General features: G+C 37.6%; 1 protein-coding gene and 2 pseudogenes across 7 annotated transcripts in view; 2 read left to right on the top strand and 1 right to left on the bottom strand.

Moving 5' to 3' along the window:
• Positions 1-25209, top strand: part of AHCTF1 (AT-hook containing transcription factor 1) — a 74406-nt gene that overhangs the window by 21186 nt on the left and 28011 nt on the right. For 6 of the 7 annotated variants that reach the window (XR_004975011.1, XM_036354696.1, XM_036354697.1 and 3 more), the window contains 20 exons: positions 996-1203; positions 2741-2857; positions 4955-5039; positions 6219-6369; positions 6898-7030; positions 7107-7288; positions 7712-7773; positions 8518-8646; positions 9403-9493; positions 10784-10873; positions 13307-13447; positions 14074-14178; positions 15429-15522; positions 16093-16216; positions 16517-16573; positions 19087-19233; positions 19762-19949; positions 23542-23686; positions 23764-23895; positions 24565-24715. Coding sequence is in view for 6 of the 7 variants with exons in the window: in XM_036354696.1 (XP_036210589.1) it covers positions 996-1203; positions 2741-2857; positions 4955-5039; positions 6219-6369; positions 6898-7030; positions 7107-7288; positions 7712-7773; positions 8518-8646; positions 9403-9493; positions 10784-10873; positions 13307-13447; positions 14074-14178; positions 15429-15522; positions 16093-16216; positions 16517-16573; positions 19087-19233; positions 19762-19949; positions 23542-23686; positions 23764-23895; positions 24565-24715 (2532 nt within the window). In the remaining variant the exon portion in view is untranslated. The remainder of the gene's footprint in view (positions 1-995; positions 1204-2740; positions 2858-4954; positions 5040-6218; positions 6370-6897; positions 7031-7106; positions 7289-7711; positions 7774-8517; positions 8647-9402; positions 9494-10783; positions 10874-13306; positions 13448-14073; positions 14179-15428; positions 15523-16092; positions 16217-16516; positions 16574-19086; positions 19234-19761; positions 19950-23541; positions 23687-23763; positions 23896-24564; positions 24716-25209) is intronic. The other variant, XM_036354698.1, reaches the window with a different exon arrangement.
• LOC118678763 lies at positions 16683-17024 on the bottom strand (annotated as a pseudogene).
• LOC118678988 lies at positions 21712-21806 on the top strand (annotated as a pseudogene).

Raw genomic sequence — 25209 nt, 5'->3', positions numbered from 1 at the left:
TACAGGCCTGAATATTTTTGTTTCATTAAAGATTACCATCATCTTCAAGTAGGTAAAAGTATATAAGAATCCACACATACCCATCACCTAAATTCAAGTTAGTTTTCAAAATTTACTTTATATGCATCCATTTTCTTTCACTCTCCTTTCTCTCATTTCCTCTGCATTAATTCAAAGCAAATAATGGTTATTTTACTACATAATCATGATGTCATTACCACTCTTAACAACATATTAATTAATTCTTTGGTATAGTTTAGTGATTTTCAGCTGGTGTGCTGTAAGGATTTTTAAAATATGCAATACCTGACTATTTAGTCAGGGGCACTGACCTTTTCCCCCTTAGATTATCAAATAAAAAATGACAACAGCCAACAGCCAACAGGACAATAGCCATTCAGTGTGAATGAATGACATTATGCTTTTATTTCCAGATAAGCAAAAAACATATTTATGTGTGTTATGAGATGAAAAAGGTTGAAATTGCTGGTAAATAGTTGAATAATCAGATTTCTGTGATTGTCTCTAAAGCAAATTTTTGCAATTAGATTGTTTGAATCAGGACACAGACAAGGTCCACACATTTCACTTGACATCTCTCATGTTTCCTAGAAGGTAGAGCAATCCTCTCTATCCAGTGACTTGCTGAAGGAGTTACCTGGTGTAATACTCCACATTTGAAATTATCTGTGTGTTTCATGTGGTATCATTTACATTTTATATTTTCTGAAAATCTAAGCTCTCTCTGATTAAATTCAGACTTAACATTTGGCAAGGATACATCATAAATGCTGGGTACTTCATACTGTATCACATCAGGAGGCACATGGTATCTTGTTTCACATTTAGTGATCAGGGAGGTCAGATGATGACCGCATGATCCTTCCTCTTCCTATTTACCCCAGTAGTCTTCAATTTCTGCTTGAATAATGGGCGTCACATTTGTTTTTATGCTGTTCATAGTTCGTTTATCTCACTTTTTTTTTTTTTTTTAGACCTTGAAGTTATAGCTGGCATTCCAGCCGAAGTACCACACCTCAGAGAACGTGCAATAGGAGAAGGACGCCATCTGTGTTTCCAATTAGTAAGCCCATCAGGAACAGCAGTTTCAACTCTTAGTTACATTAACAGGACCAATCATCTTGCTGTAGGTTTTTCTGATGGCTACCTAGCACTCTGGAATATGAAAAGCATGAAAAGAGAGTAAGGATAACTTTTTTCTGATTTGATTTTTGGCAGTATCTTTCTGAATATAACTTGTATCCTATTAATATGTAAAAATTAGCTTAAGGGGAAAATGGTAGGATAAATTAATGATTGAGTGACTATGAATAATTTTTTATTGTATTAAATCATGATGATATAATAAAGAAATGGCTTAGCACATGAATTTAGGTTGATTCTTTCAGTGTATATTTTATTTTTTTTTTTTTTTTTTTTTTTTAATATATTTTATTGATTTTTTACAGAGAGGAAGGGAGAGAGATAGAGAGTTAGAAACATCAATGAGAGAGAATCATCGATCAGCTGCCTCCTGCACATCTCCTACTGGGGATGTTAAATTTGCTAATAAAGCATGACTCTAAAGATATTTATATCGTATGACCTTTTCATAAGTATCTTTCTTAATAACCATACTAGAGGCCCGGTGCATGAATTGGGGCCCATTGGGCTGGGCTGGCCCGGGAGAGGGGACATGGGAGGTTTGCCAGCTGGGCTCGCCCCCTGGTCAAACTCCCAGTCAAGGGGACAATATGCATATTAGCCTTTTGTTATATAGGATGTATAAATATGTGTAAAGTAGTTGTTCCCAGTAGACAGAAAAGCAAAGGCTTTTTAAAAATCAGTTCTAAACTGCTATGTTTTAAAATTGTTATGCTGTGCAAAACTTGGTCTAAATATAATTATATTGATACTTTTATGGTGTTAAAATTGTCAAGGAATTAACCCTTTATTGAGGGAAGTACTCCTTTACTGCGGGAGGTAGCAAACATAGTGGAACTGATGCTTAAATCCCTGCAGCTGAAGAAATGGAGTCTTGTGGCAGTATTTCATCTCTCGAGGGTACCTCTTACTGGGGAGCAGTACATAGTGGCATATATTCATATGTAGTAGAAGGACTAGTTCACACATACATGTGTTCTGTGCTTTGTTAATTTTGACCCTTCCCAGTTCTACCTGGGGGGGGGGGGGGGGGTGCCATGCTCGCTGTCTTTTTTTTTTTTTTTCATGCTCATTGTCTTGATGTCTTGTACCCTGTGTGTTTTTGTTGTTAATCCTCACCTGAGGATATTGTCCCATTGATCTTTTTTTTTTTTTTTTTTTTGAAGGAGTGGAAGGGAGGGGGAGAGGAGAGATAGACATCGATGTGAGAAAGATACATTGATTGATTGCCTCCTGCACCTGACCCAATAGGGTGGGGATCAGACCTGCAACCCTTGGGTGCACAGATTGATGCTCTAACCCCTGAGCACAACATTGGCCACTCCTGCACACCCACCACTGGGGATCAGGCCCACAACCTGGGCATGTGCCCCCAACCAGAATCAAACCTGGGACCCTTCAGTCTGCAGGCCAACGCTCTATCCACTGAGCCATACCGGCCAGGGCTCCTGTGTATTTTTGAAGATGGTTGTATGAACAGTAGTTGCTCTAACTCAAATTCTTACATCGAGGCACCTTCTTTAACATAGTTATAATTGAAAAGTATGAAGTATACTAATCTTTGTGCCTCTCACAGATACTACACACAGTTGGAAAGTGGACGGGTTCCCGTATATGCTGTTACTTTTCAAGAACCTGAGAATGATCCCCGTAATTGCTGTTACTTGTGGGCTGTTCAGTCCACACAAGATAGGTAAGTGTGATGCATGTGTTTTTAAAAAATATTGGTCAAAAATGGAGCAGCATTTAATTTCTTTGGAAAGCTTTAACTTTGTACTGTGTTGTCTCTTTTTAGTGAAAGCAACATAATTCAGTGAAATAGTGATAGTTGAAATGATTAAAAAAGGTAAATGAGCCCTAGCTATTTTGGCTCAGTGGATAGAGCGTCAGCCTGCGGACCGAAGTGTCCCAGGTTCAGTTCTGATCAAGGGCACATGCCCAGGTTGTGGGCTCGATCCCCAGTGTGGGGTGTGCGGGAGGCAGCCAATCAATGATTCTCTTTCATTGTTGATGTTTCTATTTCTCTCCCTCTCCCTTTCCCTCTGAAATAAATAAAAATATACTTTAAAAAAAAGTTAAATGATTATTTCTAGAAGTTTAAGTAATTCTCATATATCAGTGAGAAGAAATTGTGCTTGCTTGATTTGTTTCAATGTTATTTCAAAGTGTAAGCCAATTCAGATGAGCAGGCAACCTATTACTAGAGGCAATTTTTATGGCTTTCTGTGTTCTCTTGTAAGAACATCTTTTTTCTTTATAATCTCATTCCTTTTTCCTCTTTGTTTTGTATGCCTCTCTCATTTTTATTTATCCCTACTCTGTTTTCTAGTATATTTTTAGGATTGACTTTTCCCTGTCACAAGCTCTAATGTTCTAATGTGCAACTATGGACAGATCTTTCTTTTCAATTTAATTTCTAACTGGTTCATTTCCAGTGCTAGAACAGTATTCAGTACTGATTTTTAACTTTTTTTCTTAGGTATGTAGTTCTTTCTTTGATGATCAGTGAAATTAAAGTTTGTGGTATAAATGCCATGATCTTAATAACTCACTGATCCCAGTACTTTCTCTTTCCAAGTCCTGTTCTACCTTAGATTTTATGTACCTGCATTGTGGACAATTTGGGTTTTTGTTTTCGATGTCCTCACGTTTGAGGTTTTGTCTTAACCTTACATTGGCAATGAATGAAAAAAGGCAATGAATGAAAAAATGATTTGCCATTTTTCAAATTTGTCAATCCTGGAGAAAATACAGAGCTATCTATTGAGATGCCCCTCATTTGGATCAAATTCGTATTTCCATTCATCTGAGTGTAATGTGGGCCAGCAGCATTGAGAAATGGGCCTTGTGAGGCTTTGTGTGGTCAGGAATGAGAGGGCATTATGTTTATTTTTATCATTGACAGTATTACAGATGTTCCCCTTTCCTCCCCCTTTGCCCCTCTCCACTCAGCCTCTGCCCCACAGCCGGCCTTCCCACACTATTGTCTGTGTCCACGGGCTATGCATATGTGCATATATGTTCTTTGGCTAATCTCTTCCCTTCCCCTCCATACCCTTCCCCTCTGAGATATGTCATTCTGTTCCATGCATCCATGCCTCTGGACCTATTTTGTTCATTAGATTCTACATATAACTGAGAGCATGTATTTGACTTTCTCTGACTGGCTTATTTCACTTAACATAATGCTCTCCAGGTCCATCCATGCTGACACAAAGGGTAAGAGTTCCTTCTTTTTTACAGCCACATCATATTCCATTGTGTAAATGTACCACAGCTTTTTTGTTCCACTCATCTACTGATGGGCACTTGGGCTGTTTCCAGATCTTAGCTATTGTAAGTAATACTGCTATGAACATAGAGGTGCAAATATTCTTTCTGATTGGTGTTTCAGAATTCTTGGGATCTATTCCTAGAAGTGGGATCGTTCCTTTCTTTTTAAAAAAAATATATGTTCATTGATTCAGAGAGGAAGGGAGATAGAGATAGAAACATCCACAATGAGAGAGAATCATTGATCAGCTAGCTTCTGCATGCCCTCTACTGGAGATTGAGCCCGCAACCCAGGCATGTGTCCTGACCAGAACTCAAACTGTGACCTCCTGGTTCGTAGGTTGATGTTCAACCACTGAGCCACACTGCCCAGGCACAGTGACCGTAGTTTTATCATACGCACTCAATATTGTATTCACACTGAACTGATTTGGACAGTAAGAGATGCTTAGTGTCATTAATATGATTGTTAGTATTTCTTAGGAGAAACTAAAAAACATGCTGATCTCTCTTTCAGTGAAGGGGATGTGCTGAGTTTGCATCTGCTTCAACTGGCCTTTGGGGATAGAAAGTGTTTGCCATCAGGACAAATCTTATATGAGGTAAATGTAATGGTAATATGGCTTCGTATTACCATTTTGTTCATTGATCACATATTTTAAGTCTTTTAAGACATTATCTTATTAAAAAGTTATTCTTATATTTAAGTTAGTCCTGTATTCACAATATAATGGAAAAGTATTACCTTAGGGATTAGGACACCAGCTGCTTTACCAAGGTGGCTCTATTAGCACTCCAGGTATCACTTGCCTCTAAAATGAGGGAATTGGACAGAACTAAAGCTTATAGCCTAAATGGTACCCAGGAAAAATAACCCCACATTGATGCTCTTAACACAGAGGTGGGGAACATTTTTCCTGCCCAGGGTCATTTGGATATTTATAACATCATTTGAGGGCAATACAAAATTATCAGCTTAAAAACTGGCCTGCTGTATTTGGGCAAACATTTAATTAACTCATCCCTAATGCCTTGGCAGAGCCAGACCCAATGGTTTCAGGGCCTTAGATGACCCACGGGCCAGACGTTTCCCACCCCTGCTCTAACATCAAGCAGTAAACCATGGGGTGACTTTATAAACAGTCTTGTCACTGGCAATTGTATAGGAGCATAAATGCAGCTAGCCTTTCATAGGACTATTTTTGTGGCTGAATTCTTGAGGAAATAGTGGGGTGCTGCTAATAGCCATGTTTGGTCAGCCCTCACATTCCGTTCTCCAGAACAGGCTTCCTAGACCTGGTGTTCGAGGGTATAGGGACGGGTACCTGAATGATGTGTGGCATTCCACTGATGATGCATTTGGGGGGAAAGTTTCACAGCTTTTTTTCAGATTCTTAAAGGGATTGATGAGCAAAGACCTATTCTAGAGCAAAATTTTCATTGCGAATACAAGAGTAGGTTTGCTGGCCTAGAGTATGTGTATATATAACTTCAGTAGTTAGTCCAGTTTACACTCCAACCAGTAGTACATGAAGGTTGTTACCATGTTTGATTAACAGCTTCAAAAAATTTATTGATAATTACTTTTGAGAGACTAAAACTAGCCTTTTATTTGATAAATATTTTATGCTATATGAAATTTTAGAGCTTTCAGTGATACTTTCAGGGTTTAACTTTTTTTGTTTGTGAAAAATCTTTAAATTTAGAAAACATTTAATTTTAGAATGACTTTTTGCTTAGAATCCTATGAAGATAAGGATTTTGTACACTTTATTTTTCAGGGGTTGGAGTACTGTGAAGAAAGATATACACTGGACCTCACATGTGGCATGTTTCCTTTGAGAGGACAGACTAGTAATACCAAACTGTTGGGATGCCAGAGTATAGAGAAATTTCGATCTCATGGTGACAGGGAGGAAGGCATGAATGAAGGTTAGTTAAAAATTCTCTTATATGGCATGTGAATGCTTGACTTAAGGTTTATATATTTTTTTAATCGATTTTAGAGAGAAAGTAACCAATTTGTTGTTCAACTTACACATTTACTAGTAGATCAGTCCTTCTCAACCAAAGTTCCTTTAAAGAATTCAGCTCTAAGACCTAAAAAAGGCATCCACTTTAGGTATTGATATTCTCTGGTACTAGCTATGCACCATTCTTGGGAGATATTCATTCAGATCATTTTCTATTTTCTACCTCCAATACCTCAAAGTTGCCAAGGTGACAACTGAAAATAAGCCAGAATATAACTTTTCTGATGAGTTTTTAATAAGGTGTTCTTGAAATATAAAAACAGTTAAGATAAAGGTGAGTAAATCTCTACTTATAAAATGCATGATAGAAGTGTGTTTTGGCAAATTAAATCAAATATGGATTTATGAGAAAGATCTTGTTATAGTTTTATTTGGGGGATTTTACTTTGAGATTATTCTAGTTTTTAAAATTGTCTTTTCCTTTTAGCTCTGTCTCCTGACACTAGCGTTTCAATCTTCACCTGGCAAGTGAATATATATGGACAAGGAAAGCCTTCTATATATTTGGGGATTTTTGACATAAATCGTTGGTATCATGCACAAATGCCAGATTCATTAAGGTATGCGTCTCTCTCTTTCTTTTGGTATTTGTATCTGTAGCAGTTCAGTGAATAATTTTGTAAAATTTCCTTTTAGATCGGGAGAATCTCTACATAATTGCTCTTATTTTGCATTGTGGTCGCTGGATTCTGTTGTAAATATGACTTCTCCACATTACATCTTGGATATATTAGTCCACGAGAGAAGTTTAAGTCGAGGACTTGCTCCTTCATACTCACCTCCTGAGCAGTTTTTTAACCCAAGTTCCTATAACTTTGGTATGTATTTCCCTAACATTACCTTTTGAGAAAAATAACATGCAAGAGTATGTGTGTGTGTGTGTGTATTTATGTTTAACATATGTGCATAGTATTATCTATTCATATCTCATTGTCAGCTAATATATGGGTAGCTTAGAAAATATACATGTACATGAGAAATTTAATACTTACATAGTCTATAAAGAAATTATCACAGTTTTGAATTTGCTAGAAAAGATTAAATATTTCACACTTACTGCATTTGTGATAACGTTGGGTATCATTTTTGATAAAGTTTGGAAATACTTGGAAAAATATTTTAAAATTTATTGTATATAATAATTTGATACCTTGGCTAGCAATCTGTTAAGAGAAATTCTGTTGTTATCCATGCCATTTCAAATATAATACTTAAGTGGATTTTTAAAATCTTTTTTTTAGATGCCACTTGTTTGTTAAACTCAGGAGTTGTTCATATAACTTGTACTGGCTTTCAGAAGGAGGTAGGTAACAGCTGGCAATGTGGACAGTGTTTCTTATTGAACTCAAGTCAGATCATGGATTTAAACTTGATGGTAGCTTCTACTAAGTTAATGAGACGTATCGGAATGTTTTTAGCAGCTTTCTGTGGATGTTAGCTATTGACCCCAAGGAAAAGATCAAAGTAGGTCATTGTCTTACCTGTCCCTTTTTATCCTTTCTCTGAATTCTCCTTTCTCCAGAAAGCTTTTGAATAAATAATGAAAAGAGGTACCTAGCATAGTGGTACAGTGCCTGGCACAGAGCGGATGATGACTGTCTGTTGAAAAATACTTTTCTAGGAAAACATCAAGTGGCAAGCCTTTTAACTGATAATCACATAGATGTAGATGAATGCCGTATTTATACTTCATATCGGGTCTTTTGTGTATTAGACCCAGAGGAATTAACTGCAGGGTGTTGTGTGTGTGTGTTTGTGTCCATAAAGAGCTGTCCTCGAGCCTATCAGCTTTAGAGAAGGTAATGGGTACCTTTCATAAAAACACGTAAGCTACAATGTTTACAATTACGAAGCACCGATTTAGCTCAAGAACCTAGAAACTCTTTTCCTTGAAAGAAGTACAAAAATGTAGTCTTCCACAATCTCCATTTCAGTGTTTTTAGTTTTATTCAAAATGTTAAGTCTACGAGTGGGGTAACGAGTTTATTATGTATTCTTAAATTTGGTTATTTGATTAATTGATATCTTGTTGATCAATCTGTTTCAGACTTTGACCTTTTTAAAGAAATCAGGACCATTTATCAATGAAGTTATTTCTGATAGTTATAATCGATGTCTTATGGCTGGCCTTCTCTCACCAAGACTTATTGATATGCAGCCTTCCAGTTTAAGTCAGGTGAGATGATTTTTTCTTAATCCTCACCCAAGGATATGTTTTTATTGATTTTTGAGGAGAGAGAGAAACATCGATCATTGCCTCCTATATGTTCCCTATTGGGGATCAAGCCTGCAACCTGGGAATTTGCCCTGACCAGGAATTGAATCATGCATGACCTGGTTCGTAGGTTGACACTCAACCACTGAGCCACACTGGCCGGGCTATAAATTGAATCTTAATAATATGGTATTTTGTGACTGGCTTCTTTCACTTAGCACAATGCTTTCAAGGTTCATTTATCTTGTAGCATGTATCAGTACTTCATTCCATTTTATGGCTGGCTAGTATTTCACTGTACCAAGTATACCTCATTTTGAAATTCATTCTTCAGGTGATGGACAGTCTTTGGCTATCAGGAATAATGCTGCTTCATTTGGAGTTCTTGTGTAGTCGTGTGTTTTCATTTCTCTTGCGTGTGTACCTAGGTGTGGAATTGCTGGGTCATATGGTAATTTTGATTGTGAGGAATTACCAGACTGTTTTCCAAAGTGAGCTTTATCATTTTATATTCCCACCAGCAGTGAGTGAGGATTCCAGTTTTTCCACATCACCAATGCTCATTATTGTCTGTCTTTTTTATATAGCCATCCTAGTGAGTCATAATGATTTTTAAGCCTTTAAAATTTTGTATTCTGAACTAGAACTTCTACCTCTGATTCTGTGATCACATATCCTTTCTTATTTAATTTCCTACTTTTTGTATGCATGGTGTAGGAAGAACAATTAAAAGCTGTATTGTCAGCAGCAATCCACACAAGTTCCCTGGGACTTTTGACTGGATATATCAGGAGGTGGATACTGGATGGTAAGATTGTCATTTTTAATGGAAAGTTACTTTAGTATTTTTAAAATTATCAACTTGCTGTTTGTGGGGGTGGTTAGTTAAACTTCATTTGGAGCTATTTGTAGATTCGCATATAGGTACATGATTATAAGACATAATATAGAGAGATCCTGTGTACTCTTTACCCCCCTACCCCCAACCGCCACCCCAATGATAAAATCTGGCAAACTTCTACTACATCAAATCAGGATCCCCCAGGTTGCCCTTTTATAGCCACATCCCTAACCCCTGACAATCACTAATCTATTCTTTATAATTTTGTCATTTAAAAAATGCTCATAAATGGAAGCACACAGTATGCAACCTTCTGGGATTGACTCTTGTTCACTCAGCAAAATTCTTTGGAGACTTACCCAGGTTGTGTGTATCGCTCTCACTCTACACACATTTGAGAATAAGTTGAAGACATCGTGTTCCTTTACCCGTAAATAATTAAATATTATTTCCTTCTAAGAACAAGGACACTCCATTAAAAGCCCACTTTGCAACTATAAAAATCATGAAAATTAATATTGATAACATGCCATTATCTAATCTACAGACATTGGAATCTCACTAATTGTCCCTATAAGGTCCTTTGTAGCATTCTCGGGCAGGGGAAATCCAGAATATGTACATATTGTATTTGATTTTCATGTCTTCCTATTTATTTTTATTTTTATCATTTAAGAATTGCAGGAGTGGTGTGTGTGTGTGTGTGTGTGTGTGTTTTGTTGTTTTTTTAATCTTCACCTGAGGGCATGTTTTTTTAATTGACTTTTTTTTTTTTTTTAAGAGAGGAGGGGAGAGAGAGAAACATGGATGTGAAAGAGAACATCAATCAGTTGCCTCCTGTACATGCCTGACTGGGAATCGTACCCCAACCTTTTGATGTACCGGAGGACACTCCAACTATCTAAGCCACCCGGCTAGGGCAGTTTTCATGTCTTTTTAATCTCTAAAGTTGGTATAAGCCTTTCTCTTTCCAAAAATATATATTTTTAAAGAATATAACCCTGTTATTTTGTAGATTGCTTTTCAGTTTGGTTTATTGATCTTTCCTCAGGACTGGATTCAGATTTTACAATTTTCACATAAAGTAATGTACTGCTCTGAGAAGGAGACATGGTACCAGTTTCTCTCTATTGTTGATTTTTATCTTGCTCACTTGGTAAGGGTGGTTTCTGTCAGGTTTCTCCACTAAAAAGTTAGTCCTTTTTTGTTTCTAATTAATAATCATTCTTTATTTTTTCTTTTATATTTACAAATTAGAACAACCAAATTCTGCTGCTAATTTGCGCTTTGTTCTTGAGTGGACATGGAATAAAGTGGTTCTCACAAAAGAGGAATTTGACAGACTATGTAAGTACTCTATTAAAAAATTAATCATTTACTTTTTAAGTACGTAACAATAATTTTAATCATCTTGACATTATAAATTCTTAAGGCCTAGAAGAAAACTTTGTTTTTAGTTTAGAGTGACAAAATTATTTTTTGACGAAGATTTTGCAACAGATTGTTAAACTGGCAACATATTATGTCCATATTGGCAAGTTTAAGAATTACATCTTAGGCATCTTTTGATCTTCAGAGTTTAATTTACAAAATTGGTTATGATTAAGGAGAATATGCAAGCTAACTTCAGAAACTGCTCTACTTACTCATTTTCTGTTTAAAGTATTTATGAGCATAAAGAAACTAAATAGGGTAGAAGCTCATCATCTGTTTTCTAACAATTGTCATTATCAGGCATCCCAGATCATTTTCCTTCTTGACAGTTGTGCACTTTGAGTTTTGAGGTATCCTGTGAGTATTAAAAACCCGTTATGCCCAATTAGTGCAGAACTGATTGCTCTGTACGTGAAAGTAAAATTAAAGTTTATTGCCCCAGCTGGTTTGGCTCAATGGATAGAGCATTGGCCTGCGGACTGAGGGGTCCCGGGTTTGATTCCGGCCAAGGGCACATGCATCATTGATGTTTCTCTCTCCCCCTCTCCTTTCCTCTCTAAAATCAATAAAATATATATTAAAAAAAAAATTAAAGTTTATTTAGAAGTATATGTTATTTCCATTATGATGAGTGAACAAATGGATTTTTCAAAATTTATTCTTAATAGAATTTTTAAATCAAAGTTGTACAAGAAGACATGGAGTTCTATTGTATTTTAGGGCATACTCATAAAATTATAAACATGGATTAAAAATTTTTAAATATTTCAGTAATCTGATAATTCAGATTAAGGGTAAAAATATACTCTCTTCAGGGGAAAATGTTTTCAAGATTGATAATGTAAGTTATGTAAAAGAAAAAATTCAACTCAGTTTATAAAATTCTGTGTCTTTATTATTTTAGCATCATGTGGTGTTTCAGGGTTGAACTTGGTAATAACTCAGCCATTGTTACTGCCTTGAGCTTCATTAATGGTTAATGAAGATTTATTTTTTAGATAAAATAATAATTAAAAAATAAGTATACTAAATGTATTAGAGGTAAAGCAAATATATTTTTTCAAGTGTTTTTTTTTTTTTTTTTAACTGATTTTTAGAGCTGGGAGGGAGATTGATTTGTTGTTCCACTTACTTATACAGTCATTGGTTGATTCTTTTATATGCCTGGACTGGGGATCAAAACCAAAACTTTGGCATATTGCAACGATGCTTTACCCAACAACAATTGAGCTATCCGGCCAGGGCGTAAAGCAAATAATTTGATTTGAGGAAGGAAGGTTTTAGAATTCAGATAATTGTTTTAAATGATATATCAAATATTACACATTATATAGTAAAATACAATTAAATGTTAATGCAATTAAATCTAATCAAAAGATGTAACCAATAGCAACTAAAACACTCTCCCCCCCCCCCCAAAGGATTTGTAAATTCAACCTTTAATTCAAAATTAAAGGACAACTGAGTCTACAATGAATTATGACATGCCTTCAGTTTTATTGTAGTAAGTCATTATCTGACTCTTCTTTTTTTTTTAATATATTTTATTGATTTTTTAAGGAGAGGAAGGGAGAGAGATAGAGAGTTAGAAACATCGATCAGCTGCCTCCTGCACATCTCCTACTGGGGATGTGCCCGCAACTCAGGTACATGCCCTTGACTGGAATCGAACCTGGGACCCTTCAGTCCGCAGGCCGACGCTCTATCCACTGAGCCAAACCAGTTTTGGCCTTTATCTGAATTTTTTTTTTTTAATATATTTTATTGATTTTTTACAGAGAGGAAGGGAGAGGGACAGAGAGTTAGAAACATCGATGAGAGAGGAACATCGATCAGCTGCCTCCTGCACACTCCCCACTGGGGATGTGCCTGCAACCAAGGTACATGCCCTTGACCAGAATTGAACCTGGGACCCCTGAGTCCGCAGGCCGACGCTCTATCCGCTGAGCCAAACCAGTCAGGGCTTATCTGAATCTTAATGTCTAACTTTTTAAAGACTGGAGGTGGAAGAAAGTTCTTATTAATTGCAGAACAATATGGTACATAACATTTCTGACATACAATATTTATTTGAAGGAGAATAATGAATATACTGATTTTTAGTGAATCTGAAATTGAATCTGTATCACCTTTTCTACTTACCTCATTCTACATTTTAAAAAAGTTATTGTGTCTATCCCTTCTAGGTTCCTTGAGGGTGTTTGCCATTTCAAGCTCGTCTTTATAAATCTCATAAAGTATAGAATGATTCTGTGGTCAGTAGGAATGAGAGAAAGTTCTCAGTTGTGAGTTTAATTATTTGAGATTTATTGTGTTGAAACTGATTGTATATTTTATCTTTGAAAGGTACACCATTATTTGATGGTTCGTGTCATTTCATTGATCCACAGACTATACAGTCTATTCAACAATGCCATTTGCTTCTTAGCAATCTTAATACAGTCTTAAGCTGTTTTGCAACAGAGGCACAAGAGATCACAGAAAGAGGTGTGCTGTTTATCTTATATAAATTAGCGTTTTGTTAAATTTTACTTATTGACTTCTTAAAAGAATAAATTTCCTGTCTTAGATGGATCATTGTGCAAAAAGGCCATTATTTCTCAAATGCTCTTTTGGTTTTGTGTGTGTGTGTGTGTGTGTGTGTGTTTATGAAAAGCTACATAATGCTATTAGGTGTATCATGAGCCCATGCTTAAATAAGTGGCAAATTCTGGATTTAAACCTAATGGCTTTTAAGGTAGTATGTTTATAGTAGAATTTCAAATTTTTAAATTATACATAAGTTTTTATTCACAGAGGTCATTGTAATGTTTTCTGCTGTTTTGCCATTTAAACGAAACAGTTTTATTTAAAGGTCTGATGTGAACAACCTATGGTATATTAATGATACTGTATAGTTTGTAGCAGTGTATAAACTTCTGAAATTAGGTAAATGGAAGTGTAGCTGAGATAGAAACATACCTAAAACGTCTACTTTAGTGAGCTATTTGTTCAACCTAAGTTTTAACTTACTGTTAAAAATTACCAAAGAATTAATTAGTTTTTGAATTAGTGTCTTGATTTTTCATTTGTGGTTGAAGTTTAAACAACTGATGTTTAACTCTCCTTTACAGGCCGTATGAACTTAACCAATAAATGTGTGGTTTCCCAGCTCATCTGTCAGTATGCACAAATGGTTCTCTGGTTCTCTCATTCTGGGCTTTTACCAGAGGGCTTAGGTAAAATATTTACTTATCTATAAATATTAATTGAAGCATTCTTAAATCTTAATAATTTTGTGGTTGTGTTCTAATGTTTTGGGTTTTCTTTCTTCTATCAACTCACTTATGTTTCTTTTATTACTTTCTTTTCTTACGTTCTTTCTGTTTATCTTCAGTACCTCACCCCATGCCTGATACACAGGTTTCCCATACATGTTTATTGCGTTAAGGAACATTTTGAAGGAAAAAATATTTGAAAGAATATTATGGCTTCTGAAAGTTGATTCAGTATCACCAGCTATAATCTAGGTCCATACAACTTACGCATCTTATAATCTAATTTGTCAATCTTTTTATTTTAAGAGTTCTTTTAATATGGTTATTAACAAATACTTACCATCATTTAAATACCTCTTTTTATCTCAGGGCTGGGGAACCTTTTTCCTGCCAAGGGCCATGTGGATATTTATAATATCATTCATGGGCCATACAAAATTATCAACTTAAAAGTTAACCTGCTATATATATTTGGTCAAACATTTAATTAACTCACCTCTAATACCCTGGCAGGGCCAGACCTAATAATTTCGCAGGTCTTATATAGCCTGCAGGCCGGACATTCCCCGCCCCTGTTTTATCTAATGATTGATGCCAATATTAAGAATTAGAGAATTTGACTTTTGCTATATTTGTTTAAAATACACTTCCAAAGCTTATTAACTTCTTGCATTTCCAGGATTTGCATTAGATTTTTTTATTTTTATTTTTTTAAAATATATTTTATTGATTTTTTACAGAGAGGAAGGGAGAGTGTTAGAAACATTGATGAGAGAGAAACATCAATCAGCTGCCTCCTACACACCTCCTACTGGGGATGTGCCCGCAACCAAGGTACTTGCCCTTGACCGGAATCGAACCTGGGACCCTTCAGTCTGCAGGCCGACGCTCTATTCACTGAGCCAAACCGGTTAGGGCTCGCATTAGATTTTATTTAAGCTTGCTTCTCTCACTGTCCATGATTGCTGTTGATCTGTTCTTTCATAATTCTCTTAGCATCCTTATTGTTACAGGTGTTTATGAAAGACTTGGTTTTCTCATTTGTGCATCTATTAATAAAGGGGTGGGTATATTACTGAAGTTTAGGAAGCCTACAAATTAAACAATAATATAAAATTATAGTAAAATATCAATGTGAGTAACCTAAGTATTGTCGGGATATTTTGGAAATATTACTAGCTTTTTTTCCAACTCTTAAAAAAACAATCTAGATGATGCTGTGCAGTTGTCAAGGTTATGCTACAACTACCCTGTAATTCAGAGCTACTACACCAGTCGTCGGCAGAAGTGTGAGCTTTTATCAAGGTATAGTACATCCAGAACCTTCCAGCAACATGTTAGACATTTCTCCTGTAGGAAGTCAGAACGCCTTCTGAGGTAGAACAGCATTCATTCTGTTATAAAATGATTAAATGGGTGGAATTCTCAGAATTTGTTACCAACATTACTGTTTTATTTGTAATGTTTGCCTTGGCCTGATGGTCACACTTTTACTTTAGAACTTGAGTATAGCTATTTGTTATTTCCTAAAGAAAGCTATTTACCACCATTCATAATTAGAGGAGATTCTATAATTTTAAATGTGCTTTTTCTGAGAATTCTTATTCAGGAAGGAAAAAAACTGGAAGCTGCTATTTGTCAAAAAAGCTTAAAATAGGTCACCAGTTAGTTATTTTACATTCTTTCCATTAACAGTTGCATTTCAGCACTTGGACGACTTTGTTTTTTCCCCCTTATTTCTTCTCCCCCCTTCCTGCTTCCAACTCTTCTCCCTTTGATAATTGGGATCATTGCTTTTAAAAATTTAATGCTATTGTCTTGATAATAATAATTACCACTAATGTTAAATAATCTTTCATGTTGCCCTTATTGCAGTGGGAAATGGAACTCTGACTATTTGATGATTGATGGAATGGTTTCTCAGTTAGGAGATCGAGTTGAGAAGCTGTGGAAACGAGATGAAGGAGGCACGGGGAAATATCCTCCTCCTAGTCTGCATGTAGGTTTGCAGTGACATGGTGTCACTTCAGAGTTCACAAAGTTGTGGGGAGGGAGGTTTGCTTAACTGAGTTGTCACACCTGGCACAGTCTGGGGGAAAAACAAGGAGTGTGAATAAATCCATAATAATAAAAGCATAATATGCTAATTAGAGCGGACGCCTTCCTGGCGAGGGAAGCCCAGGTCTCGGGTGCCGGTGCTGGCAGCCGGGGGAAGGAAGGCCTACTCTTGCACGAATTTTTGTGCATTGGGCCTCGAGTGGGTATATAAAATGGACTGAATTTTTTATTTCTTTTATAGGCACTACTTGACATATACCTACTAGACAACGTTTCTGAAACAAGCAAACATTTTATTGTATCCTTTAAAATTTTTATTAAATAATTCATGTTCTACCTAAATCACAAAATTTCAGAATAGTAGGAACCAATACACAAGCTAATCCAGTCTCAATTTCACATTTGAATTTTTTTAAAAGGAAGGTTTCTTTTTTTTTTTTTTTTTGCCCTGATTCATAATTTAATGGCTGTGCAAGTGCTGGTCTCTTATTTCTGCCGCTCCCGGGCCCACTGCTCAGGGGTCAGGGTTTTCTGCTCAAAGGCATGGATATGAGGGAGCTCTTCTGCTAGACACGTTCACCAGCCGGTGTCTCTGGAGCAGCGGCTTCCCCTCGAACTTGGCCGACACCACCAGGACTCGGAAGCTGGACGCGCACCAGTTGGGAGTCGTGTCCTCCACCTCCACGTGCTCTGCCTGCAGGTCCCGTCGCAGCTTCTCCCGCAGGTGCTCGGCGCTGAGTTCCATGGCGGCCGGCAGGGGTGGCCCGGCACGGGCAGAACCCCAGATCCCATGCGGGTCACGCTGCTTCCACCCTCACTGCTGCCACCCTCACTGCTGCCACCCTCACTGCTGCCAGTTCTACGGAGGCCTCTACTTCTGCCCTTACTGAGGCGTTCCTAAAAGGAAGGTTTCTTAACCCAGGATCTGTGGGTTGGGTTTAGGTGGTCTGTGGTTAACCTGAAATTACACAAATGTTTATTTTTGTAGGGATAGGGTTCAGTGCTTTTATCAGATTCTCAAATGTGTCTGAGACACTACCCAAGTTAAGAGCAGCAGTTCTAAAACATTACTGGCATGTAGTCATTTTCAAATAGGTTAACTTATATACTGAATATAAATACATTTAAGGTTGTTTAATATTTTCTACCTTAGACATTGTGTTGAGCCCTGTGGTCGTTGCAATAAGGTTTTTGTCCTAATGTCAGTTATTAATCTGAAAACGTGTAGTTCTATTTATAGTTGATAAGACACTTGGTGCATTTGCTTAAGCTTCCAGGTTTTGCTGGCTAACTGGAGTTTGTCTGTATAGCTTTGTTTCTTAAATTTGCTAAGCTACTGACTTCATGAAGCAAGTACACTTTAGTTCTCTTTTGTGGTGGTGCTTCCTATAGAGAATGAAGGAAGCTGATATGGGATTGCCTCTACCCACATCTAATAAAACTACTTCCCCTAGCTGGGCATTCATAATGGTTTTCAAAAACTAAAATCTTTCAAGAATCATTCCTGCTATATTCTGTTGCTACCTATTATAAATATACTAGAGGCCCGGTGCACAAAAATTTGTGCACTCAGGGGGGAGGGGGGTCCCTCAGCCTGGCCTGTTCCCTCTCGCAGTCTGGGACCCCTCAGGAGATAACAACCTGCTGGCTTAGGCTAGCTCCTGGGTGGCAGAGGGCAGGCCCAATCCCTAGGTGGAGCACCTGGTCGGGCTCAGAGCAGGGCCGATTGGGGAGTTGGGGCGCCGCCCCCTGTCATACACAGAGCAGGATGATCGGGAGGTTGTGATTCCACCCTCAGTCACGCTCAGGGTAGGGCCGATTGGGGGGTTGTGGCGCCACCCCCTGTCACGCACAGAGCAGGGCCGATCAGGGGGTTGGGGCGCCGACCTCTATCACCCACAGAGCAGGGCCGATCAGGGGGTTGGGGCACCGCCACTCTCACACTCAGGGCAGGACCGATGGGGAGGTTATGGCTCTACCCCGTCACACACAGAGCAGGGCCTGTGGCGGGGGGGGGGGGGGTGTTGGGGTGCCGCCCCCTGTCACACAGAGCAGGGCCGATCAGGGGGTTTGGGTGCTGCCCCCTGTCACACTGATCCCGGTGCCAGGAGGCCTCTCGGCTCCGCTGATCCCGGTGCTGGGAGGCATATTACCCTTTTACTGTATAGGGTAGAGGCCTGGTGCACAGGTGGGTGCCAGCTGGTTTGCCCTGAAGGGTGTCCTGGATCAGGGTGGGGGTCCCCACTGGGGTGCCTGGCCAGCCTGGGTGAGGGGATGATGGCTGTTTGCAGCTGGTAACACACCCTTCAGGGTGGGGGTCCCCACTGGGGTGCCTGGCCAGTCTGGGTGAGGGGCTGAGGGCTGTTTTCAGGCTGGGGGTGACTGAAGCTCCCAACCGCTCCTTTTTTTCTTTTTTTTTTTTTATTCTGGGCCAGCTTTAGCTTTGAGGCTTGGCTCCAGCTCTTAGGCCTCCATGGCTGAAAGTAGGTTCCTGGCCTTTGCTTACAATGTTGCGATTCTGCTGGCTGAAGTCCGGCGGTATTCGTTATAATGTTTCTTAAACTGCAGGCTCAGCGGCCTGCAGCCGCAGGCGGGGAACGTTGGTTTCCTCCGTCACTGAGGCAAGCAAGCCTCATGTTAGTTTCAAGCTGCCTGGGTGCCGGCCGCCATCTTGGCTGACAGTTAATTTGCATACCTCGCTGATTAGCCAATGAAAAGGGTAGCGGTCGTACGCCAATTACCATGTTTCTCTTTTATTAGTGTAGATAGGTAGAAGTTTTTGTTTATTGTCCTTAACCCACTTTTTAAAAGACCATTTATTTGCTACTTGATATTATGTATTCATTTCCAAACAAAACAGATACTTCAATTGAATCATTTCCAACTGCCTTTGCCATTTCTTGGGACCAGGTTAAACTTATTCAAGGATTTTGGCTGATCGATCATAATGACTATGAGGTGAGTCTGTTAGTCCACTTAGAATTAAAGCTTTTGTAAACTATGAAAATGATTAAAATTTATATTGAAGATATGATTGAATCTATTTCTAGAGGTAATGTAAGGAGTCAGTTCAAATAATGCCTTCACTACCTTAGGCAGTAAGAATACAAAGATAAAACTCCAGGAGTCTCACTGCTTAAAGAAGGAAACAAATAGGTAACAATTACTAATAGTGCAGATATGGTGATTGTTAGGTTAGAAATCTGTTTAGTGTGTTGGGGGAACCACAGAAGGCAGGATTTAGCATTGATATGTGAAGTTGATGATGGAAAGATTTTGTATAATTTATAATTGTATAATGAGGTCTCAAGCATGAGTTTTTGATAAGGCTTTTATTGAAAATAAAGTATACCGTAGGTTGACATTTACAGTGGTTTTATCTTGATTTTTGTGGCTTTAGTATTGCCTGTCTTTTTAAAGGTGTGCTACTTCGTATGTATGCAAAGCATGTATTTGTGTTTACCAGTTTTCATGTCATTTTTGCAGAATGGTTTGGATCTTCTGTTTCATCCAGCTACTGCAAAACCTTCCTCATGGCAGCATTCAAAGATTATTCAAGCCTTTATGAGTCAGGGCGAGCACAGACAAGCCCTCAGATATATTCAGACAATGAAGCCAACAGTGTCCAGTGATAGTGATATTATCCTTCACATCACTGTTTTGCTTTTTAATAGGTAATCAAACTTTTGATCTTAACTGTTAATATAATGGTAGTGATGAAGTATGTAGTAGCAATATATATTTCGCTTTTATTGTATTACATAGTATTCTTACAGTTCTTCATCTTTCAAGCTTAAGAAAAATGTAAAACATCTTTTATCTAGAATAACATAAATAAGAAGTACCTTGAGTAAAAGAGGAAACCAAACAGAGGTTTAAAATTATATCTGTTGCTAATTGATAATATTGGTAGTCTCCTACATGGATAGTTAATGCCTGAGTATACTGTACAGGAGCCAGAAGTATCGAGGAAGAATAAAATCATCTTGAGTTGGTTATTGTTTGTTTGTTTGTTTGTTTGTTTATGCTTTGAGTGAGAGGAAGGGGGAGAGAGAAGCATCACTTTGTTGTTCCATTTATGCATATATTGTTTGATTCCTGTATGTGCCCTGACAGGGGATGGCACCCACACCTTGGCATATGGGGACGTTGCTCTAGTTAACTGAGCTACCCGGCCAGGGTGATAATTCTATTCTTTGTGAGAGATATCCCAATGATGGTACTCCAGTATTCGGTAATATTGGTTGTTGGGTATTGCAGTGCTTTGCTTTTGGTATTTGCCATTGCATTGTTATAGAAAGGAAGTCTTGAAGCATCTGTTTAAATAATTTAAGAAAGTTTCAGGTTTCACATCTTAATACTTTAACAAGATTTGAGCAGGTAATATCTTTATATTCTTTTTTTCTTCCCTTGGCAGTGTTTTAATGTTCTCTCGTGTTTAATGTATCAGCATGATACATTTACCGTATATATTAATGGTGACAAGTTAAATGACATGATTGAAAATATGATTGTCTGGTTATTGGGTTTTCTTATTAACTAAATTAGTTGGGGAAATTGCTTGGAACTGAAATTTCTTACCAAATTGTAACTTTATTTTATACAACTCGTATTGTGTGTTTTGTTTCTATCTTTTTGGTTGGTCGTTTTTCTTCTTTTTGAGAATTTTTCCCCAAGGACATGCTTAGAAAGAGAGAGAGAAACTCTGATGTGAGAGAGAAACATCAGCTGGTTGCCTTTCCTATGTGCCCCAACTGCAGCCCGGGTATGTGCCCTGATGGAATCAAACCATCAGCCTTTCAGTGCACAGCACGATGCTCAACCACTGAACCGCTCCACTGGGTGTTTGGTCATTTTTATGTTTTTATAAATTGGCCATTTTACTCACCCCAAGCATCATTTGTGAACCAAACAGCATGTTAGTGTCACCACTCCCAAAGTTGTTTTCTTTGTTCCATTTGGTTAAACAATGTATTTCTGAGGGCTGAAGGCTGAATCAGAACAAAACTCTTGCAGTTTAATAATAGGTTGGCTAGACATGTAGAAACTTATAGTGTCCTCAAACTAATGAATTAGGAAGTGTTTGTGGAAATAATTTAGGTGAGCAAAAGTGTTTGACTAGGCCAGTGATGGCGAACCTTTTGAGCTCGGCGTGTCAGCATTTTGAAAAACCCTAACTTAACTCTGGTGCTGTGTCACATATAGAAATTTTTTGATATTTGCAACCATAGTAAAACAAAGACATATTTTTGATATTTATTTTATATATTTAAATGCCATTTAACAAAGAAAAATCAACCCAGAAAATGAGGTGTCATAGGTTCGCCATCACTAGACCAGGCCCCGGCGGGTCACTCAGTTGGTGTCGTACCCATACGCCAAGGTTGTGGGTTCAGTCCCCAGTCAGGGCACATGCAGGAAACCAACAGTGAGTGCTCGCTTTGGCAGCAAATATACTAAAATTGGAACGGTACAGAGAAGATTAGTATGGGCCCTGCGCAAGAAAAAAAAAAGAAACAATCAATGTTTCTCTCTCTCTAAAAATCATTTTTTTAAAAGTTGTTTGGCTAGCTAAGAAATTGTCTGGAGCAAATATAAAAAGTTAAAAGTGACAAATATTTAATAATGGGTAGTCTGGCTGGTATTGCTCACTCATTCAGCCTCCACCCATGAACCAAGAGGTCACTGGTTTGATTCCTGGTCAGAGCACATACCGGGGCTGCAGGCTTGATTCCCCAGCAGGGGACGTGCAGGAGGCAGTCCATAGATGATGTTTCTCATCGATGTTTCTATCTCTCCCTTTCCCTCTCTCTAAAAATCAAAAAAATATATATGTATGTATTTAAAAATAAATGGGTAAAGGATTCTAACACTGGGTTGGCAAGCAGCATGTAAATTTTTCTCAGTTGCATGTGAGCGTCTCTCATTAATGTTAGTGACTTTAAAGAGGTGGTCATTGATCACTGATGCTCACAGCAGAGTGCAGACGTTGGGACGTTAGAAAACACCTTTGAAAGGCTGCTGGTTTTTCTTTTTTATCCCATTGTCCTTTGAACTCAGTCATAGCATGTTTCTCTGAGTTGCTAAGATCCTCATTTTCTCCTCTTTAGCCATAGCAAACATTATGTAATTTTAAAACTTATTTCTCTTAAGTATAATAAAGCTTCCAGTATCGGTATCCAAAAAATCTAGCAACATTGTGTCCTATACAATAAAGTTCAGAAATAAAAACAAAGGACCACTCAAAATTTCCTCAGATTTATTTCATTATGAACATTAATTGCCTTAACTTGGTTCACACACTCTATATTTCTCATATATGTCATTTATTTACTAGTCCTTATTTCAGTAAATGTTATTATTTCAATAAAAACTATAGCTAAATTTTTTTTATTAACCCACTACAGTAAAAATTACCTATTGACTTAGAATTCGAAATGATGTTGTGGGTTTTTAAGATAATCATTTCCTTGATGTTCCTGTCTATTTGCCATTTTTTATTCTATCCCTCGTTAGCCTTGAAAGTTATTAGGCCCTCAAAAATTCTACATGCCAGATTAATCATTCTCAGTTTTGGTGTATATCTTTCAAGACATGTTATTATTTAATAAACATATAAACATCTATTGGCTTTATTTATTGGTTAATTTAACATTGTAATCACTACACTGTGTTAAGCTTTTTTTTTTCTTTTCTTCACAGTGTATAATGAGAAACACTGCTTCATTTAATGACCTATTGCCCACAGCTCATTGTCCCTCATGCTGTCTAAAATGTCTGATTTGGTCCAAGTCCTCTAGTCAGATCTTGCTGCAGATCAGCCCAAATCTTCTGTTACTATGCTAAACCCTTCAGCTCCCCATAAACACCATCTTCTTGTTTCCATCTTTGCTTATTTTCTTTTCTACTCTTCTTTCTCATGCAAGCAGTCAGTTCCTTAAGAGCCTGGCTTTTCTGTCACATCATGCTAATTTTTCAGTTCTGTTTAGATCACATTAGTTTTTTATCCTCTTGACCTTCTGTGTACTTATTTTGCTTTCCTATTATTTTACACTTATATAATGATATAGAACAGCATAAAATTGAGTCTTTAAAAATGCCTGTTGATATTACCCAACTTTTTAATGCAGTGATTAGTATTTAGTAAAATTAAGTTCTCTTCAATTACATGTATGGAGTATCTTTGAGAATCTTTAGGTGAATTACTTGTTTTCAACACTTTAAATAGCTTTTCTAAAACGAAACTTTGATAAATACTGATTGCAGGTGCATGATTGAGGCCTGGAGTTTACTGCGATACCATTCCAGTAGGTCGAATATAGAGGAGTTACTAGAGCACACATACAAAGGCTGTCAGGAAATGGGCTTAATGGAGGACTTACTGAAGCTACCATTTACAGACACTGAGCAGGTAATGACTCACCAATACCAACGCGTCAGGAATTCAGGATGTGTTAGTAGCTTACAAATGTGTTCTATTCTTCCTAGGAGTGTTTGGTGAGGTTTTTGCAGTCCAGCACCAGTGTTCAGAATCATGAGTTACTTTTAGTTCACCATTTACAGCGTGCCAATTACATCCCTGCCTTGAAGCTGAACCAAAATCTGAAGATTAATCTTACGGTATAGTTAAACTTGTTATGGGGGATAAGGAAAGAAGAAAAATTAGTGACTTTGTTATCTAAGAGTTTGTAGTTTGGTAACCAACCACTGAGCTTTATATGAATTTGAGTTTGGAGAATCCTCTTCTTACTTTCTATAGCAGATTAGGAATAGGGTATTATTATTTACCTAATTCTCTTTTATACTCCATTTCTGTTTAAATATCTGTCTGTGATCTTACCAGACTAATCATTTACTTAGGGAAAAGGAGAGGATGAGGTAGAGGTCAATAATAGAAATTACATAGTGCACAGAGCCTGGACTTCAGGAGTCAGACCAATTCTTAATTTGCTCTGTGTGCTTGGAACATCCTCTCTGTGCCTTGGGTTCCTCACGTGTAAAATGATAACGTCTCTTTGCGAGGGTGTACAGAGGTCTGTGTGGAGTAGCAAGTACATGTTACTGATACGGGTAGAAACTTAGTAAATGACAACTGGTGTTCTTTAGTTGTGAAGAAATCAAGATTGGATAGGAGAGACTTTCGATGGGTGAGGTTTGATAAAGTAATTAGGTGTGTATATGAGGAAGATATTCCTGGATATTCATTGTTATATTTTAAAGGTAAATGTATAAACATAGCACCTAACATGTTTGAAGATTAATTTTTACTAGCTATGATATGTTCAATAGAATGATCGTGATCCTCACTTGCGGGAGAGATCTGTGGCACGAAATTCTATATTAGATCAGTATGGAAAAGTTCTTCCGAGAGTCCATCGAAAATTAGCCATGGAACGAGCTAAGCCTTACCGTGTGCCAACATTATCAGTTATTCGAAAAGGTAAGATTTCATTGAAAAACGTCATAAAGCATTGAGTTAGAGAAGAAATTGAGTGATTGCCTTCTGCAACCATCCCTATCTTATATTTTAGCTTGCTTTTGCTTTCAATCATCACAGTGGTACCTTTTTTTTTTTTTTTTTTTTTTAATTGGCCATTCTACCCCAAGAAGTTTAAAGCTCGCCCTAGCTGGTTTGGCTCAGTGGATAGAGCAATTGGCCTGCGGACTGAAGGGTCCTGGGTTCGATTCCAGTCAAGGGCACATGCCTGGGCTATGAGCTCAATCCCCAGTAGGGGGCAAGCAAGAGGCAGCCGGTAAATGATTCTCTCTCATCATTGATGTTTCTATCTCTCTCTCCCTCTCCCGTCCTCTCTGAAATCAATAAAAATATGTTTAAAAAAAAAAGTTTAAAGCTTCCTTGGGCATTTTTATAATTTACTTAGTAATGTACCAAAGAATGAAAGAACTTTTTTATTTCATTTGAAGGCTCTTGTC

This window comes from Myotis myotis, unplaced genomic scaffold, assembly GCF_014108235.1.
Source record: "Myotis myotis isolate mMyoMyo1 unplaced genomic scaffold, mMyoMyo1.p scaffold_m19_p_21, whole genome shotgun sequence".
NCBI lineage: Eukaryota > Metazoa > Chordata > Mammalia > Chiroptera > Vespertilionidae > Myotis > Myotis myotis.
Note: the sequence above shows the minus strand (reverse complement) of the source record. Positions and strands in the feature narration are given on the sequence as shown.